We start from the raw sequence: 19,421 nt of genomic DNA, 5'->3' as shown, positions 1-19,421 counted from the left end.
AGGCACAGTAATATTCAAACTCTATGAAGAAAAGGTGCAATTCTTAAAAGAAGTTCTCACTGATCAGAAGTCTAGTTCATCCATACTTGTAAAAATATGAAGAGGTACCTAACTCAAAGGTCCAAGAGAAATGATGCTTGAAGGTTTTTTTGCATCACACAACCAGGAAAAGAGAACACACAGTAAATAACTCCATTCTGCAAGACCAATAACCTCATGTACTCTTCTAACTCCAGGAATGCTGAAGCATCATGGCCGTGGCAGGCCCCACAAAAGCGTATTTTACCAAATTAGAACATAAGAAAAGCAATAATACACTCACCAAGGACAGTGATGATCCATTTTCAAAATGCATCTTTAAAAAACCCCGAGCACATTTCCAAGCATTGCCGAAAGAAAAAAAAAAACAAAACAAAAAGTCAGAAGCAAAGTTACTTGCCCGTTTATATTATTTATATAGAGATTAAGAATTATCCCTATTTACTATATGTTATGTAATCTGTTTAATAAATACATCTATTTAAATTCACATAATACAGTTACCTGCAAGGGAACTGCAGAAATGGCAGATAAGCCAAAGTGAAAACATTTGATGTGTCAAGAACTTGTGATTTAAGAAAATGCAATCCATAGGATTTGGTCAACTTCACCATTTGGTCCTCAATCTGAATAAGATTTTCAACTACTGTTTATCTTCTGGCAGAGCCTTAGAAACTGGGTAATTCAATTATTATGTAGTCATACAACTAAATATATTTCCAAGAATGGGTCTGTTTTTATAGAAATATATATATATATCTTTCTATTCAAATAGACAAGGCTTTTAAGAGCTTACCTTGTATGAAAAATCCCAAACACTTTTGCAATAATACACTCTCCAATAATAAAATGTTCACAGGAAAATCAGATATGATTGAAATGAGCAAATTTTGGTAAGGACAAAATAAAGATATTCTACAAAATATGTTAACTAATTGCATTCTGCAAATTTCACTCACATTTTGTAAGATAACAAGATAACCTTTTTTCTTCACTAGAAACACATGCTGATGTTCCTGTCTGACACTGCAGCCACCATCCCATAAAACACAACCAAGATGCTCTTCCTGCCTCAACCCTGTCTCTCTTTCAGAGCCTCTGCTGCTTTCCGGGACAAAAGGTCTTCTCTGCCTCATAATCATGTTGGAACCTTTGATCAGCTGAAGAGTATTTGGAAAAGCCTCAAAGCTAAGAATAGATCACCCTTTGAAGAAGTGTCTTCTCTCAAAGTTTGAAATATAAAGCACTGATGGACCAGAGTGAAGAAACACACAGACATCCAAGCTAACTGAAGAAGGGTCAGAGTAAACAGCCAAAAGAAAGATTAAATTTGAGAGCAATCAGACTTCTGGAGAGTATAGATAGGAATTTCCTTTTGTGCAAGACAAACATGAACTTAATTTTACGGCCTCAATTAGAAATGGGAAAATGCTTGGCTGTTCCTTTCTTTAAACAAAAGTAACCTGCAAGCTACCCAGTAAAATATAGGATATTAAGTTTATTACCTCAGGTAAGATCTAACTGACATCGTGATTAGATTGAGATGGGTAGTGATGTTTATTCAGATTCTAACAAAAGAAGCACATTTTTTAATCAGCTATTTTTTTGTTACGCTCTTAAGGAAGATTTTTTATTAACGTTTATAATTTTTAACCATTATGTAAAGAATGTATAAGACCATTTAATCCATGCTGGCATCATGGGAGTCATGAAATTAATTAGACTAAGCTACTGACTGCCTTAGAAATAAGTAAATGAAAACTAAATCTAAAAAAAAAGAAATCTAAGGGGAAAAGAAGTGCATCTGCCAAAATATTAAACCTGAAAAATCTACTCATAAAAAATAAAAGCTTCTGTGCTAAAAAAGAAAAATTGATTAATTCAGAAAATCACTTATTTAAGAAACATTCTTACTTGTCGCATACTGAACAGTGATGGCAACGATCTGGTTTTACAAGGTGGCATCTGTCACAGTATCTGATTGCTAAAGAAAAAGGTTCCATAGTTACATTTCAATGTACAGTAACACATTTTGATTCCTGAAGTCTGTGCAAAAGTAAACACTATCAGCTCAGCCCAGCAGAACCCCTAGGAAAGCATTTCAGCATGATCAGAAACAGTTGCAAATACTGAAGCATTCTTCAACTACTTGCACTGCTGAATCTATCAGACCAAACCCAAAAGGGTCAGTTTTTGCAATCTCTGCTAGTCAGACAAATATTTTTTTCCTCCCCCAAGCCTTTTAGCTCTGCAAAACAAACAACAAACAAAACCCACAAAATCCTCACTAGACTGGAAAAATGTTAAACACTGTTCAACAATATAGCTATTTTAAGCTATTATTCTATCAGCTTTAATTTATTATGTGAGATGATCTCTTGGATTTGCTTAGCTAGCCAGCATTCAAAAACTGACAGTATGAGTAGGGTTATATTAACTCTTAGTCTTTTGTTCTTGCAACTGAATGACCAACAAGTAGAACAGTAACCATTTCTTATTGTGATCTATCTAGCTATACATGACACACAGACAGTGATTCTGTTTTTATTATTTTTTTAACCTATGATAAAAGAAATTTATGCAGTTAATGCCTGCTAAAGCCTGTTCTGCAGCTTGTTAGTATCACAAGCTATTTGTTAATATCAATTTGAAGACAAAAACATGGCATTATCAATCCACTTAAAAATCCTAAATTGTATGCTGCAACTTACTTCCCAACAATCTCATACACAGAATAAATGTAGCTGCACAAGGCTAAATTAAATTTCTTGGACCACTTTGTTATTTTATGAAATATGAAAAACACTTCTTCCCTTCAATCCAAACTCTTGAAAAGACTTTTTAAATTAGTTTAAGTAGTACATCAAGACACCTGCCTTTGTTAGTCCCCTGAACATCTATTTACCTCCAGACATTGTCCGTGTATAGATAGGAAGATCCTTGGCTGCTCGTCTCAAGACTTCTTGCTGGGATTCACCTCTAGGCTCTCTCTCTAGGGACTCCTTGTCTGAATATGATAGATGAAACTGGAATGATTTTTTAAATTAAAGAAAAATTAGCAAGTGCCAAGTAAAATATGTACCTGTAGATGTGTGAAGAGGAATAAATATTCATTATATAAAGATAGATTAGCAACATGTACAGGGTATTACAGCAAATAACCCAGTGTTCCCACGACAGCTAATTTATTTTATGGCAGCTGAAGACAAAATTAAGAACACTCCTGATTTGGTATTGATGCAATGCTGAATTCTTCTAGAAGTATTAAGCAACATTCTTCAAGAGGAAGATCAAGTGCTTATCATTCCCCTGAAAGGTCAGTCAATTTACTTCTGTAATGCCAAATATTAACAAGTGAATATAACTTAGGTTCAGTTTAACTGAAGGAAAATACACTACTAGTAATAGCAGAAGACAGCTGTATCTCTCTTCTGGTGTCTGGCATTTTTCCTTTTATTCTTTGTCACTTCTGTTCTCTTCAAGCAGGTGTTAGGATGTGTTTTTACTTTAGAGCCTGACTGAGAGAAGGAAGAGATGGGTCTTGTATGGCAAAATAACTGTACCTTGAATATCTTCCTGAATAAAATGCCAGCTTCTGTCACTGCTCAAAACAGTAACAAACACAGCTTTAGCAAGTGCTGAAAAGGTAAAAATTACTGAAAGAGATGCTTAGTATACATGAAGCAGCAAATTTCTTAAAACTCCGAAGTCCTCTGCAACACAGCAACATAGCCAGCTTTGTTACTGTAGCTTCTAGAAACAGGCAGAAGTCTTCAGTATCTCTATCAGAGAGAGAGGATACAAAATCACCTTTGAACAGAAGTCCACATTTGGCAAGAAAGCTGCCTCTATCCTGTGCCAGAATCAGAAGGCCTCTGCACAGCATTTATGTTTACAGGAAGGCCAGTTATTACAATAATATTGATTTTTTTTTTTTTTTTCCTAAAAGAAAGTGATGCATGTGAAATTAAGAAAGCAGACAGAATCATGCAGTTATGCATGCAGTTCTCTATGGAAGTTTTCACTTCCATAGAGAAGGCACCTTCCTGACACTTCCTGACAAAGCCCACAGTCTTCCAGCTGAAGCTGGATATTTACTGCTTGAGTTTCTCAGGTCACCATATTTTCCTCTTGCATGAACACACTCTTACCAATATCTGAGTGGATTTATATTGGGATGCGTAAGATTTCTTACTGCAGAAACTTGGTTTAGAATTTTTAATGCTTATTTGATGTAAACAGATCTACTGTTCCATCTTTTTTAATTGTTCCTCAGAGTAGTCCTACATCTAAAACCTTTGTGCCTGGGTAACTATTTTAACTCCCATTTTCATGCATTACATGTATAAAGCTGGTACACACTACAGTAAAGTGGCTCAAAACCTACTTTACAAGTAAAAGTTTGAAATAAGCTTAAAAGAAAGCAGTGGGGTTGCACCAGCTGCAGTATTCATAAAAATAAAATGCAAAAGCTTTATCTGTTTTCAGTCTTCGAGTGAGTATTTGCTAGTTCAGTTCACTTGAAAATACTTCTTTTTCTATTTGCAGACTTCATCCTATAAAAATGGAAGCCATGTAGTAATTTAACATTACAAAATACCCTAATTAAATTTTTAAAATATTGCTCCAGTAGAATAGGAAGTAGACATAGAACAACGAAGATGTCACTTACTGCCAGCAACACTATGTAAATTCAAAGAACGCAGGAACACCACACATTGCTTTCTATTACCCAACCGCAATACTTTTCCTATCCCATTTGAAATTCTCCAGTAGCACTGTATGACGGATTTGGAATTGTACTATAATCAGCAGGATATGTCAAAATGCTTTTATTGGCATCAGCCCAATGACTTGAAAACCCTTCTAATTACCAGTAAGGTCACCTTATACATGCATACATTTTGCTATGTAATTTCCAAATGAAATAGGTTTTTAATTTATTTTGCTCCCACCCACCCCAGGCTGCAGCAAAGACTGCAGTGTGAACTCCAGTGAAGATGGCAATTAGTTTGAATTATCTACTTGCTTTCACAATTACATATCCTAGTAGTGAATGAAAACTACTCGGAAAAGAACGTCCACACAACAGACAGTAGAAATCACAAGCTATTTATTTTAGATTGACCTGGTACTTAGAGCAGCTAGAGCTGAGTCCATGCCAAAGTGAGTGCTTGCTTTGTGGGTATTTCAAACTACAGGGCAGCCATAGTATGATTCCTCCTGACCTCAGAGTTGTGTAACACAGCACCCACTGAGGACTCAGGGGTTTCTGTACGAAGACAGAATGGAAGAGGCCAGAAAGTTGTGCTAGCTATAAAAAGCTGCATGGGCAGAATTTCCACCAGGGCATTGATGGAGAACCTTCCCAGACCTCTTTTTTCATGTGGCTGTTCTTTACTAGCTCCCTTCCTGCTTAGCCAGCTGGGGCTTCCCACCATCAGCTTACCTAATGCGCACTCCCACCACAATCCAGAAGTTCCTCCATACCAAAACAGACAGGGAAGAAGTTTTAATTCAGAGGACAACACACAGATGCTGACAAGAAATATAAGTCTTAAACACATGGAAATAAATTTTTGCCCACATAGAAGTCTGATATTCCCAAGGCAAAGATATACACTTCTAGTTCAAATAACTCATATTTTTCAAGTGGACAGGATTTTTTCTTCTGCCATAAATATCTCATTTTAAACTATATATTAAAACAAATTAGAAGAATTGCTATTTTTTTTTTTGTCTTGATCACTACACTGATTGCAATCTGACTCCTATTAAGAAGCTGTAACTGCCATCTGTGTTTTTCTACAGAGTATAAAACTACATGAGATCAGAGACTAAGTTAATCCAACACTACAAAAACAGGCATTTGACTAGGCTATTTCATAAACAAGAGTTAATTTTATCTTACTTCTTTTGAAGGATTCATTGGTAGCGTAAAGATTGTTTTCCAATATGACCAGACGAACAGCATGAAAAATATGTGGTAAGCAACCAGGCACACAACTAAAATCAGAAGGGAACAGAATTAATACAAACAGACCGGTGATACTGTAGTACTTACAAACAGCGCCTGTAGGCATCACAGATAGTTCTCTAACAGATGTAAATACAGAGGCTCTGGAAAAGCTTTGCAACAAAATATTGCACTGCAACTTTACGTAAGACAAATACAAACTGTGTGGGGAAGGTCATGATACAGTCTACACAGATTACAGAAGTTTGAGGAAAATGGTTAATACCCTAATAAAGCCCCATCATTAATCAGCAAGCAGTCTCCAGTACACATTTGTTAAATCCTAATTAACTGATGCATCTCTGCCTTTTAGCTTTATAAGCCTTGTAGAGAGACTGCCAGCCATGCAAACCCCCACTCTGCTTCCCCCAGCAAAAGCCCCAACCCCCCAAAGGACGTAAGGGGACAATGACAAGCGTGAGAGAAGTCTTGGGGTGAATATGCACATAATACCTGAGCAGTAACCATATCCAGTTAATTTGTTCTCCTAGATTTTAGGAAGGAGGACAGTTAGGTTGTTTTAAAAACCTACAGATCCTTTAAATTCAAGTGTTCATTCACTACTTTATATTCTTCACTGCCAGACAACATTTATTTGTATGCTTTTCAACAGATGAGAATCAACATTTACCATGCCAAGTTGTTTTACTAGAATACAGAAGGCAACAGTAACTTTTCCAGAGTCTGCCATAGGTTGATAGGTATTTCCATTTAAAAGCTCTCACCCCAGTAAGCAATTCACTACAGTAAACAGCAAATCATAAACTCACATCCCCTGATTGACTTACTCTAATGACAAGAGAAAAAAATATTCCTCCACAAATTCTTATCCTCAAAAAGTGTCATAGTGGGAAACCTGTGTACTTTCACTTCACGATCTGAAATATTGCCCTTGTATGGTCAACTCATAGAGTCTTTTTATATGTCATATTATTCAGGGCTAGAGCATTCTTTTAACACATGCATGATGGTGCATATAAACACAGGAACAGTTGTCTGGTATGTTCTTACTTTTTGCAATTTTGCTTCGAAAGTAACACTGAATAAATACTTTTGGTGTTGAAGTTTATTTATCTGAATAGCAGGAACATTGAAAATACTTACTCTTATTCACCAAACTGTCAAAAATAATAAACAAAAGCTAATAGAATCTGAGTAGCAACTCTGTACAAAGCTTTTGGAATGATAGGTGCAAAGAGTCATATGCCATGTCTATAAACTGAAAGAAAAATCTTATCAGCATAAATAAGTGATAGAACTGGACTCCACACAAAGCATAATACACAAAATGACAATCTTGTTATTGCATAAGCATCTGGACAGGAACAGTCCCCACTTTTATCAGAGCATTTCTATCATCTCTAAAAACCCTGATTTACTCAAACAAAACCAGTGGTTTTTTTAAGCAACGATATATTCATGGCATACAGTGAGAGCAAAGTCACCTCAGTTCTGTACATGATGCACTTACTGATCTGCATTAAGCATTTTATTGTTGCAAAAAACCTCCACAGTAACTGACTGACAAGAAAATTTTTCACATAAAAAGAAAAGCCAATGCCTAATGACATTATCCAAGGTTTTCCCTTTGAAGTCTGAACAGCACTTGAGCTCATCTTGTTTGATCTTGAACCCTAGCTCCCCGGCCTGGCCGTGGTCCTGGCTGATCACTCCTCCCAGGTTATCTCCCCATCAGTTTCCCTGCACTGTGATGGAGACCTTGGGCTACCCAGATGCTCCACCGGGCGTTCAGAGTTCAACGTAAGAACTTCGTTTCACTTGAGCAGTTAAAGAAGAGTTGTCTGCTGCTCCCTGGCAGAAATCTATTTAACACATTTTCTGGAAAAAAAAACCCCAAACCAATCAACCAACCAACTAAAAAAAACCTGACCCAACCAAACAAAACTAATCCAAACCCAAATGGTGTCTCCCTTGCTTGAAGGGAACCAATTTACAGCTAGCTAGCACAGCTAGAGCTGCCTGGAGATTTGAGGTAGCCTGGAGTATGGCTGAGCCCCTTTTACCCACTTTTCACTCCTGAAAAATCTTAGGGAAGAAGTATAGCTAGGTTAAGTTTCTTCTGACTGGCTGAAGCCCACCAAGGCTTTGAGCGAAAAAAAAGAAAATTTAATGCTCCCCGATGCATTTTGATGATAATTTTAACGTGAGCAATACCCCTCAACCCACTTTTTTCCCCTCGCACAGAACATGGAGCAGCAAGAAACAAATTCAAATTCAAAGCCTGCAGATAACATTTCTACACTCATATGGGGGATGAGATCACTGAACTGAAGAGAAGATTTTCAAGTAAATGCTTCTTAATTGACAAACATGTTTTCTAAGTGAGGGAGTTGCCAATGACTTAATAAAATCTGCTGGAATCACAGAAACATAAAAAGCTCTTCCTCCAAAAGCTCTGCAGCCCTACACTTTACGCTTCCATGGTGTGCTGTAGTATTGAAATAGCATCTGGAAAAACAATCTAAACATGCTACAGACTCAGGGTAGGAACTGTAACTAGGCAGTTTTATTATATACTGACAAGGCTACATATCTGAAGGATTCTATTTCTTTAAATATGTTAAAAAGAAAGTGCAGGAAAAAAATCACCTCCCATTTAAGTATGTTGCATCTGCACTGCTCATCTCTAGAAATCCTGCTTTTACAGGAGCTTTCTGTATTAGGAATAAATTTTTTCAAAACAAGAATATAATGAATTAATTGACACATCAGAAAGCCAGAAGAGAAAAAAAAAAAAAAAAATCTAATTTTTCTCATCTCTATTTGTAATGACTAAGGCAATATTCAGGAACAGCAAGATAATAACAGGTGCTCAGGAACCAAAAAAGTACAAATGTAACTGGTTTAAGTTAGACTGTTTCTCAATTCTACTAGTAAACTAATGTTCTACTCTGATACATGAATTACACCTATAAACAGCTAATAAAAATCTTACCTTTTTCTCCAATATTTGTCATTGTCACTGAAAGAAAGAAAAAAAGGAAATAATAAAAATTTATGTTTAAATAGCAAATCATGTAACTCAGTATTTAAACTATTTTTTTTCAAACCAAAGATGGAAGAGTAATCAGCAAACAATACACGTTTAAGGTCACACACTATGAAGCTTTTATGCTGTGTACATTCATCACAAGAATAGGTACACAATATCAATTGCTTATAAGGTTTTTTGGCTCCTCTTCCCAGGCTCATTTCCTGATAACTAGGACTTCCATCTATCTGAAGATGCCAAGAAAATCCATCTCTGAAGAGCAGTTATTTCTTCTAACTGTGGTTGCACAGGTTTCACTATTTATTTATGTCCTGTTCTTGAAGTGGAGGTATCAGACTCCAGAACTGGTTTTGACAGCAGTATTTAGTGATATCTTAGATATTCAAAGCATAAAAACTCAAAGTAGACAAACGTTACATTTCCTTTAAGAAATTGTCCACGGATTACAGGATTTGGGGACAGTAAGAGAGTGAGAAAGGGCAAGTATGTCAGCCATGAAGGGAGCACACATCAGGTATCACATATCAGTGACTACATTTTCCATTCTTGATCACATTATTTAAAAGTAACCATCCCACAAAAGGTATCTCAGAGAGATCAGAATCGTCCAAGTGATCAAAACCTCTTTTCACTCAAACCACTCCATCACACATTTATCCATCCCAGTTAAGCAGTCTAAAAGCTGTGATACACTGGTGCCTACAACAGGACAGTAGATACATGGAACTCTCTTGTTTTCCTAATAAAGATGACTGCACAACGCTGGTCTCCAAGCAGCAGGCACAAGGCAACTCCCATGGAAAAGCCAAACAGCCATGCCATCTGACTGATGGATTAAACTTAAACTTGGCAATTGAGTTAAAGCCAGTATTTAAATATCTCTTGCACATCGCAAGGGTGGACCGTGGGACCAGTGCTCCTCAAAACCTTACCTAATGCTCTGGAAGAGTGAACACAGTGAGTTTGCAGATGACACCACCCTAGGGGACAGCAGCTGGGATGTGCAGGACTTCCATTCAGAACGACCACAACAGGCTGAGGGAATGAACCAATGGGGCCCTTATGAAATTCATGAGGGCAAAGACAAAGTCCTGCACCTGTAAAGAAGCTCTGGGGACAGCTGGGCTGGAGCAGCTCTCTGGAAGTAGCCATGGAGTTGTGGGTGGGCAGGCAGCAGAAAGGGCCACCAGCCACAAGGGCTACATCAGCAAGGGAAGGGTTTATCCCTCCCTGCACAGCATTCATCAGACCACATCCAGAACACTGCAGGGATTTGAACTCCCAACACAACAAAGAGACAAGTCCAGGAGGAAGCAAGCAGGCTGGCAGGGACTCACCCTCGGAAGAGAGGCTGCACAGCCAGGGCTTGTCAGCCTGGAGAAGACGTGGTTTTGGGACAGCCTCCCAGGACCTCCAGGGAGGTATTGAGGAGTTAGGCTCTTCATACTGGCGCAGAGTGGGGTGACAAGAGCCAGTAAGTGTAAGTTGAGATGACAGGATCAAATTCAATACAAGCAAAACCATTTCTACCATGAGAACTGTCCACCAGTGGAGGAAGATGTCAGGATACATTGCACAGCCTCCACCAGTGAAGTTTTCAACACTCAGGTCGATAAATCCCTAAAGAACCTGGTGTGATCTCACACTTAGCTCTGTTTTGATTAGGAGGTTGGACTAGATGAGCTGAGGTCCTCTCAAACATGAATTATTCCACAGTTCTGTAATTATAAAATAGGTCTATTAAAATGGAGATTTGACTATAGCTCTACCAAAACAAGCATCCACCTTATCTGAGGGAAAACAGTAAGCAACCATGTTTATAAAGCTCCTCAAAAAAATCAGAAAGACACCACAGAAGTTGCATAAGCCACTATAAAGAAAGCTATAGTTTTCTCTCAGTTTTCTGAACTCTTTAGAATTTCAGAAGCTGAATATCCATCTAATCAACTGCTAGAGAGAAGCTGAAGGAACACGTATATACATTTGACTCTGAGGAGTAGACCCGCTCCCCTACAATAATGCACGAGAATTGTAAAATTGTAAGAAAACAGTCATCCACCAGATGATTGTTCACAAAACTAAAGACATCTTCAGACCTGATATGCAATTTAGAAGTGATGGAGTTCTCAGATTAAGGCATATTAGCCACTATTCAGATTTTCTTTCTCCACTTGGAACGGTCAGCAAAGTGTGCAGAAATTTTGCCAGTCTTCTTGGAGTAACTACTCTCTGCTAATTAAAAAGTCACAGCCAAACATACGTTGCAGAATCACCAGTTTCAAAACAAAATCTACTTAATCAACCTTTACAATAATTTGTAGTATTTTTCTCTCCTTACAAGGGAATGCCACAGAACATTGCTGCGAAAGCAACTGTAACCTTTTTTCCACCCCTTATCGTTGGATAAAATGTATTTACTAATGTGTCTGAGGCATCTAAATTTTCCACAATGCCTGTAAGTAAAGGACAGACAAATCCAAATTCAGTAATTCCTACCAGACAGCAAACCTAAAGCTTTTCAAAATTTCTGTCCACGTCCAGAAGGAAATGCACTCCAGAGTCTACACCTGCACAGAGGACTGTCTTCTCAGCTTTTGCAGTATCTAGCTTGGAACCCAAATGCTCCTGATGCTCAGGATCACGAAGGCTAAAACACAAGTGCCCAGAGATGTCCAGTTAACCCCAGGAAGGTGAGAACATGTTTTTGCTTTTTGTTTGTGGTTTATTTTTTTATTTATTTATTTATTTTTAATATATCTATCTTGTCATTTTAATTTCTTTTACCACCAAGTATAAATCAAGTTATTTTATATACTCCTGAGCTGCAACCACCTTAAGAGACCAAAGCAGAGAGGAACAAGGCTGAAAAGAGATGCCAGTACCTTCAATCTTTCCATCCTTTTTCTCCACACATATTGCAGCTGGTGTTTACAAGGAGACTGGCTGCACTGCCCAACAAGCATTCCCACGGACAGTGACAGAAAGGGACCAGGCAAGATACCCAATAACCTGCATGAAGTGGAGTACCAGTCCTTCTGCTCATGCCTTTCTAAATCATCTTTGAGAAAGGCTCCCTGGAGCAGGTACAGTGTGTACAGGGAAAGTAATGGACAAGCATCTACAATACGACAGCACCAGAGAGGAAATGAAGATGTGGGATTTTTTTTTTTTTTTTTTTTTTCCGTTGGTCATTGGTGTTTTTGCTTTGGTTGCTGGCTTTTTTTTTTTTTTTTTTTTTTTTTTTGGGTGGGGGGGGAGGGAGTGAGAGAACTTTTTGTTTTGCACCAATGTGGCAAAACTGACCAGCAAGAAAAAAATAAATTACAAATCAAACTCTCTCTCAAATTTCTCTAAAATATTTAAACTTTCTCCATTTGTTGAATGGCCATGATATAAAGCCTTCTTAGAGTAACTACAAGATGTTTACCCTGAGATCACACTAAAATCATACTGTTTAAGAACATGGAAAATAATTTTCTGTAATGAAAAAATCTTCTAATTTTGGATTTGATCAAAGAAATGTTTGCTATTTTCCCTGCCTTCTGAATGGGCCACAATATGTTTATTTAAACCAAATTTTATATTTTTTAGTAGAATCGTTTGTGTCAGTATATCTGGCAGTTTTCTCATTCCTGTTTCAAGGGGTAACACTCACTGTGGTGAAAAGTAGGTCAGACTTTGCATCCTGTCATTAATATCAGTTGAAATGCTGCAAATGCACTTGCTGATAGTCAAATAGCACAGAAATAATACAAGTTAAAAGCATTTATGTCTATGATGACTAAAATAAGCACAAAGGACATGGCAATCCGAACTGCTAAGCAATTTCTGGGAGAAAACAGGGTAAATCCCCCTGGGATCAAAATGGAATGATACTCCTGTATATTCAGAGATGGAAATAATTACAAAAACATGACCTACCTTCAGGAAATCATTAAAAAGTTACAGCATTGTTTGCCTAAGATACTGTAGGGGCCAATTTCATTAAGTATCACCCTTGCACTGCTAAAGCATCAGGATGCCATTTACAGCTCAGTACTAGCAGACTGTCACATCATTAGAGCTCCTCTGGTTCGTTCCGCAGCTTGCAGATGGTGCTCATCAGAATCAGGGACCAGGCTGGGACAGACGCAGGATTCAGCCAATGTAGATGCCAATTTCCTGAGCCAGAAATATTGCTCCCTGCTTGCCCCAAGCCGCCAGAAACGGGAACAGCACATTCAACAGTCAATGCCACTAAGCAGCCTGCACTTGCAACTGCAAAGCAGACAGAATGCTGTGTTTCAAAAGATCGTAAAATGTCCAGGGTGGCTTCCATCACCTGACTAGTTTGCTAGGCAGGGAAATCACATCACTAGGCACCTTGCACACTGGGTCAGACCAAGTGGATTTCCCACTTCTTCAATTTCCACTCATTTTCTCTAATCTTTATTCTCACTCAACCATGTGAAAACTAGGTAGATGTCCATCTCCAATGTGGTAAGACACATTGCTATCACAAACCCCAAAAGATTTTGAAAGATAAATTTCATATCAAAATGTGCACTGGTTTTGTAATGTTAAATTTTGCTTGACTTCTAAACCCCAAATCAAAGTTTCTGAACAGTAATGGCTAGATTTAAAAATAAGGGGGAAAAAAAAAAAAGAAATGGGAGAAAGCAATTAATTTTTTAAAGCTGTAGTGAACAAAATTGATGGTGATACAAAATTTTGCTATCATGTTTTATGTACATTTTTAAAATATTTATATCTTTGGAATGGGAAAACAAGATATATCTGATTCAGAGACTCTGCAGCCACATCTATAAATAGCTGGTTCTCTCAAACTTTTATGAAGTTTAACATCTTGGATCTGATTCACAAAACTAAGTACATATTTCATCTTTATAGTATATTTGAAGCTGTAAAACACTGATCTATAGATGCAATTTTACTCAGCTCTGTGCACACATAAAAGTGTTTTATAGTTGTGACAAGTGTTCTGTCATTGCCTGCAAGAGTCCTTTAGTAAAAATATCAGTGCTTGCAATAAAAACCTACCTCTGCTAGACAGAGAAGTGATTTGCATTGATTCAGAGTGACAAGGTGCCACCAGTGCTTTGTTTCAGAACAAAAGTAACGGAAATATATCTGGAATGTTTAAGGTTGGCAGTGGTAGTCATCAATAACCCATACGTTTGCATTTGATGGTATTTGCAAATGTTTCAGAAGATTAATTTTAACTCTGTGCCCATCAAACTGCATCACTGTCCACCTGCCCAGCAGCAAGCTGCTGTTTGGTGCCTTTGTAGGCAAGGTCACAAACCCACTGCCTTTGTATAGGCTATGACAAAGAACTGATCTTAATCTTTCTTCTTCACAAGCTTCACATTTACCTTCCAACTCACAGAGACAGACTGAAGAATGAAAAGTGTCTCGCTCTACCTAAGTTGTAGACACTTGAGTTGCCAGACACTTTTCAGCAAATAAAAACTACACCCTGACAAGAACTCTTGAAGTTATGTATCAAGCAGTGTTAAACCTTTACCTGAAAACATAATCTTGTCCAGTTACTATATCTTCACAACAGACCTTATGTTCTCAACTTCAAGCCATGGTTTACATTTCAAGGCACAAAAACTACAGGTAATGCACTGGGCACTACATGGAGAGATAACCAGCCATGCTTAACACAGACTTCAAGTCTTGTTTCAGAGTTGTAGAATGGCAGCTGCCGCCAAAAGTCTGAGAAAGCATCCACGCAAAATCTGGGAAATGCACAGGAATACTGCTGGCTATAATTCAGAAGCCAATTCTACTTCAGCCACAGTTTTGAAGCTTTTCTCAAAGTAGCCACAGATGTCACGGGGCGGGGGGGGAGTATTTCTAAAAATGCAAACATTCTTGGACCAAAGTACTTCTGTACCTTAGCAGCTAATGTGCAGACCAGGTATTTAACTTGTATTTGGTAACAGCCACCTGCAATGTTACAATGTACTTGTATTTCTACAGTCAAACCTAAGCTCTAAATGGTTCTAAGACACAAGCTACAAGTACCATAAATCCTTTAATCCATCTGGAGAACATATTGAGCAAAGAGCTCAAATTTAGATTCAGCTGACCAAATCCTGGGTCTAACTAACTAACTATATATATATACATATATATATATATATATATATATATATAAAAACCTCCCCCCCCCCAATCAGCTTCTACCTCCTTATTTTCTGCCACTTCTGATGCCCTGATGTCACTGTGCCAAGCCCACAGGGCATGTATTAATTCTGCCTCTAAACTGTGATGAATTAAGCAGCTTTATATCCTGTTGTAATTCCATTCCACTGATGGTTCAGTGGGTCAAAAAGCCTCAATTCAGCACTAATCAATCTGATCCTCCAGCAAAAATCTTTCATGATCATTAACATCTTTAGCAGCTAGATGTCATTACATGTTTTCTGTTCCACTCTGAAGGTAGCTGTGGGCAGACAGCAGTCACATATTCTACACCAAAAACAAAGATGTGACTTATGAGCATTCCTGACAGTACTGTGAATGTCTTATTGTACCCCCTCTTCAGCTATGCTGAAGTAATTTATTCCTTTCCAAATCAGGCAAATCACTCACCAGGTGGCAATATTTCCTCTCTTTCCCTCCACTGGAGTAGTCACAAAATGCTTATTGCTCATTTGTTCCACAGTAAATCTCTTTTCCTTCCTCAAAATTACAAATTCAAGCTGCATTTTTTGACAGGATTCCCTGAGCAAGAGCATTATCCTTTGAATTAAAATTAGTGCCCTGTAAAAATGGATCAAAACTGAACAGATTTCTATTGGATACAGGATATCTATGGGATAACCCTTTCATCAACTAAGCTGTTATTTTTACTAAAAACATCTGTCACAACGCTGTCAATTTTTTTACATTTTCCTTCTTATATGCACCTCCAAATCACGAACAGGTAGAAAAACAAAACAAAACAAAAATCTGCATTTGTCAAGAACATTTCTGACAAACCGATGTCAGAAACTGCAAGTAGCTACTGGTACTGCCTTACCTAAAGCATGGAATGGATAAATCCTCAAAGTCCCTTATGGTTCTACTAACCTGAATTAGAGATGTATCTAAGAAGGGAAATGTAAGAATAACTTTTTTTTTTCTTTGTATGTGAATTAATTATGCAAAGACTTTAATAAACACTGAATGTTAAATTTCAGTTTTTCGTAAACAGTGAATCCAGTGTGCATTTTCTGAGTATAAACACATGGATGCAGGTGCTGGGGTAAAGTATTTTGTTTGCACTTCATGTTACTATTGTTCCACATATTCTAGGTTGAAATTTCAGTAGCTTGAGCTATCAAAGTTCACTGTACTTACTGTGTGCCGCTTGTTTTTTACCCATCCTTTTTAGAGAAAGGAAAACAAATCTGTATCCCTCAGGTTCTCACTTTTTTTTTTTTTTTTTTTTTTTTTTTTAAGAGAAGAAATACTTAAAGACCCAGTAATTTTAAACACTAAATTATTCAGGGTATTCAGGGTGAAAAAAGGAAGTACTTCTAGACAGAGCTTGTGAGATGACAATGCTGGCAAAATCAAGAAAATGGCTCTGGATTAGGGTAAGCAATTTTTAGTCAAGCGTTGTAAGACCAACTCATATATGCATTTAATTCCAGTATTCATTGTACATCCACCAGAAAGAACTGTTTGTTCGTGTTTAACACCTTTCTCCTTCTTGTTAAAGGTTAAAGCTGCATGAGCACTTACCTGAATCCACTAATAAAAGAGATGGAACTCTAGACATGGCAATATTAGTGTTAAAAACAGTGGATTAATTTTTCTGTTCCTAAAGCCCTTCTTTTTTTTTTTTTTTAATGCTAGTCAATACTGTAACTGTTCAGCTTTAGGTATATAAAGAATCAGCTTAGATTTCTTTTTAAAAAAATTGTCCCTCCTATAATGCTCAGATGAAATTAAGAAAAAAAAAAAAACCAAAAACAAACAACAACAACAAATAAACCCAAACAAAAAAACCTCACAAACCCATTCAAAATATTACATTTGAAACACTCTCATTACTAAAAGCTCAAACAGACCACTTACATTACAACAGTGCAGTCCTTGCGAAGTCCTATTGTACAACGGTTAACACTGTTCCCTGGCTGTGTCAGCCTCAATGACAGAAAGCTGCAGAAAAACCCCCAGCTATATACATCCTCTTTAGCATTCAGTGCTGCAGCAATAAAAGATGCACTCAGTAGACAGGCTGGCTTCAAAGCACTGAAATGCTTACAGTCTATTCCTGCCGTTGGCTTTCGTTTCCAGAGTTGTTAGTTATTCCTTCTGTTGTTTACACTAAATATTCATTAGTAAGACAAGACATAAGCTTATTTTATTTTAATATGCCAAAAATGGGGGAAAACATCCAGATATAGATAAAAGATGGAACTACTGGAGATTGTGGATGACTGTTACGCTGAATTAAAAAAACTGGTGAGCCAGCTCTCGCTGGAAGGCGTGGGGGTGGGTGGGAAACAAACAAACAAACAAATCACTCTTGTCCATTGAAAGGAATTCAGTAAAAGATGCTTTAGCTAAGCCCCAGGATTCCACTTCCTCCCCCTCCCATTGCAGGCCTTTTGCTTTGAGGGGTTCTCAAGGAATCAGTGAAGCAGTTTATAGTCCGAAGCAAGTTTCAAGCATGTCATTTCCTTAAGAGGTACCTCCTTGCAGGCAAGTTAAAACCCAACCTTCCTCTGTCATACAGTTATACAGAATAAAAAATACAGTAGAGTGCTGAAGCAGTAGTGCCCAGAACAAGCCTACTGTACCTACCACCAGGCTGCATACATTAGGACATTAACTACAGAGTGGCTTTTCCCTGGAACATCCTTGTTCTCCTTGTGCCAGCTCACAGCTCTCCTTTCCAGGCTTGCTCAGTCAACTCCCTGAACCCTGCAGACAATTCACTTCCTTGCGCTGGAGGAAGACACTTCATTTTTCCTCTCATGAGGGCACAGCAACTTTACTGAAGAGTGATGTTTTAAACTAACAGATTTGAATGGTCTTAGCCAAGAAAAAAGATGCAAAAAAGTCTAATCTCCAATATAGGAACTACAGCAAGTCTTGATACCACCCCAAAAAGCAGAAGTGCTAGGCCTGGCATTAAGCAAAATCACTTTTTGCTTAATCCATCAACTGTTCAGCCAAGCATCCATAGGACACAAATCCTATCAGTTTTCTGTATACAATTAAAAAAAAAAAAAAAAATCAGAAATTAGGTACTAGACTGCTGAGATTTTCAGCATGAACAACTGAAAAACTAAGTAGAGCTTCCTGTGTGCCATTATTATGACATGGTTACTGAAATATCAGTATGCCGCACATTAGCCTCATAAAATCAGATTCAACGTTTTTCTACAAGATGCACTGTAACAGAACCAAAATCAGAAAAATACCTCTCCAAACCGAGGGAGGCTAGAAAGCTGCTCATTTAATAAATCCTTCTGGCTTGGCTACTGTAATTTACACAAATGCTCATATCACACCCAGCCTCCAGAATGTAATTAGCGATCCGCCCGACGCTAAGGATCAGGTGCCAAGGTGCGCCGTCAGGATGACTTCCGAATGTTCTGGCAGGCTGCCAATGACAAAGAAGGGATCAAGAAGTTGTGCGCGACAGCCGGGCATTTTCTAGACGGCTCAAGAGCGGCACAGGGAGACCCGCGGATTTCCTGTTACCTATTCCTGCTTCCACGTCCGTCCTCAAAAGACTCTGTACGTGTGTGTGTGTGTGTGTGTACATACGTGTGTGTGCGCCGAAGGGACGGCGAACTCTGCTCAGCCACCTGCACAGCCAGTCCCGCTCCCGTGTCCGGGGCTGGGACCGGCCACACTCTGCGCACTCCACGGAGGGGAACTCACGCCTGCGAAAAGCCCCGTGCGCCCGGCTCCCTCCTCGCGTGGAAGTGGAGAGCAGGCGCGATGGGTCGCGGGGGATATCGGGCCGGGCAGGGCGGATGTCTCGCCCGCCCGGGGGGCCGGGGCGCGGGGGGTCCGGTCCAGCCCAGCCCAGCCCCGGCCCGGGCGTGGCAGCAGCAGCAGCAGCCGGGGGCGGCCCCGGCACCGACAAACAACAGAGCTGGCCGCCCGTGCCCGTGCCGCCCGACTGCGCTACCCCGGCAGGGGCGGCGGCGCCCACCCGCGTCCCGCCCGCCCCCCGCCGCCGCGGCGGCACTCACGCAGGCAAAGCTGGGTGACATAGGCGTAGTAGGACCAGCAGAGGATGCTGGAGATGAAGAGCACCGGCACCCAGTAGAGCAGCCGCTGGCAGCGCCGCCGCACGCCGCCCCAAGCGCCCGGCGTCCCGGCGGCCGG

General features: G+C 39.0%; 1 protein-coding gene across 4 annotated transcripts in view; it reads right to left on the bottom strand.

Moving 5' to 3' along the window:
* ZDHHC2 (zinc finger DHHC-type palmitoyltransferase 2) overlaps positions 1–19,421 on the bottom strand; it is a 35,194-nt gene extending 15,773 nt beyond the window's left edge. The window contains exons 1-7 of one of the 4 annotated variants that reach the window (XM_058420748.1): positions 18,503–18,636; positions 9,012–9,038; positions 5,951–6,045; positions 3,603–3,640; positions 2,945–3,065; positions 1,954–2,023; positions 323–355 (exon numbers count right to left, since the gene is read on the bottom strand). In XM_058420748.1, the coding sequence (XP_058276731.1) occupies positions 323–355; positions 1,954–2,023; positions 2,945–3,065; positions 3,603–3,640; positions 5,951–6,045; positions 9,012–9,038; positions 18,503–18,537 (419 nt within the window). In that variant the 5' untranslated portion in view covers positions 18,538–18,636. Of the gene's footprint in view, positions 1–322; positions 356–1,953; positions 2,024–2,944; positions 3,066–3,602; positions 3,641–5,950; positions 6,046–9,011; positions 9,039–10,000; positions 10,050–18,502; positions 18,637–19,285 lie in introns of those variants that run through there. The other 3 variants (XM_040065288.2, XM_040065289.2, XM_040065290.2) reach the window with 3 other exon arrangements.

Source organism: Hirundo rustica, chromosome 5, assembly GCF_015227805.2.
Source record: "Hirundo rustica isolate bHirRus1 chromosome 5, bHirRus1.pri.v3, whole genome shotgun sequence".
Classification (NCBI taxonomy): Eukaryota; Metazoa; Chordata; class Aves; order Passeriformes; family Hirundinidae; genus Hirundo; species Hirundo rustica.
Note: the sequence above shows the minus strand (reverse complement) of the source record. Positions and strands in the feature narration are given on the sequence as shown.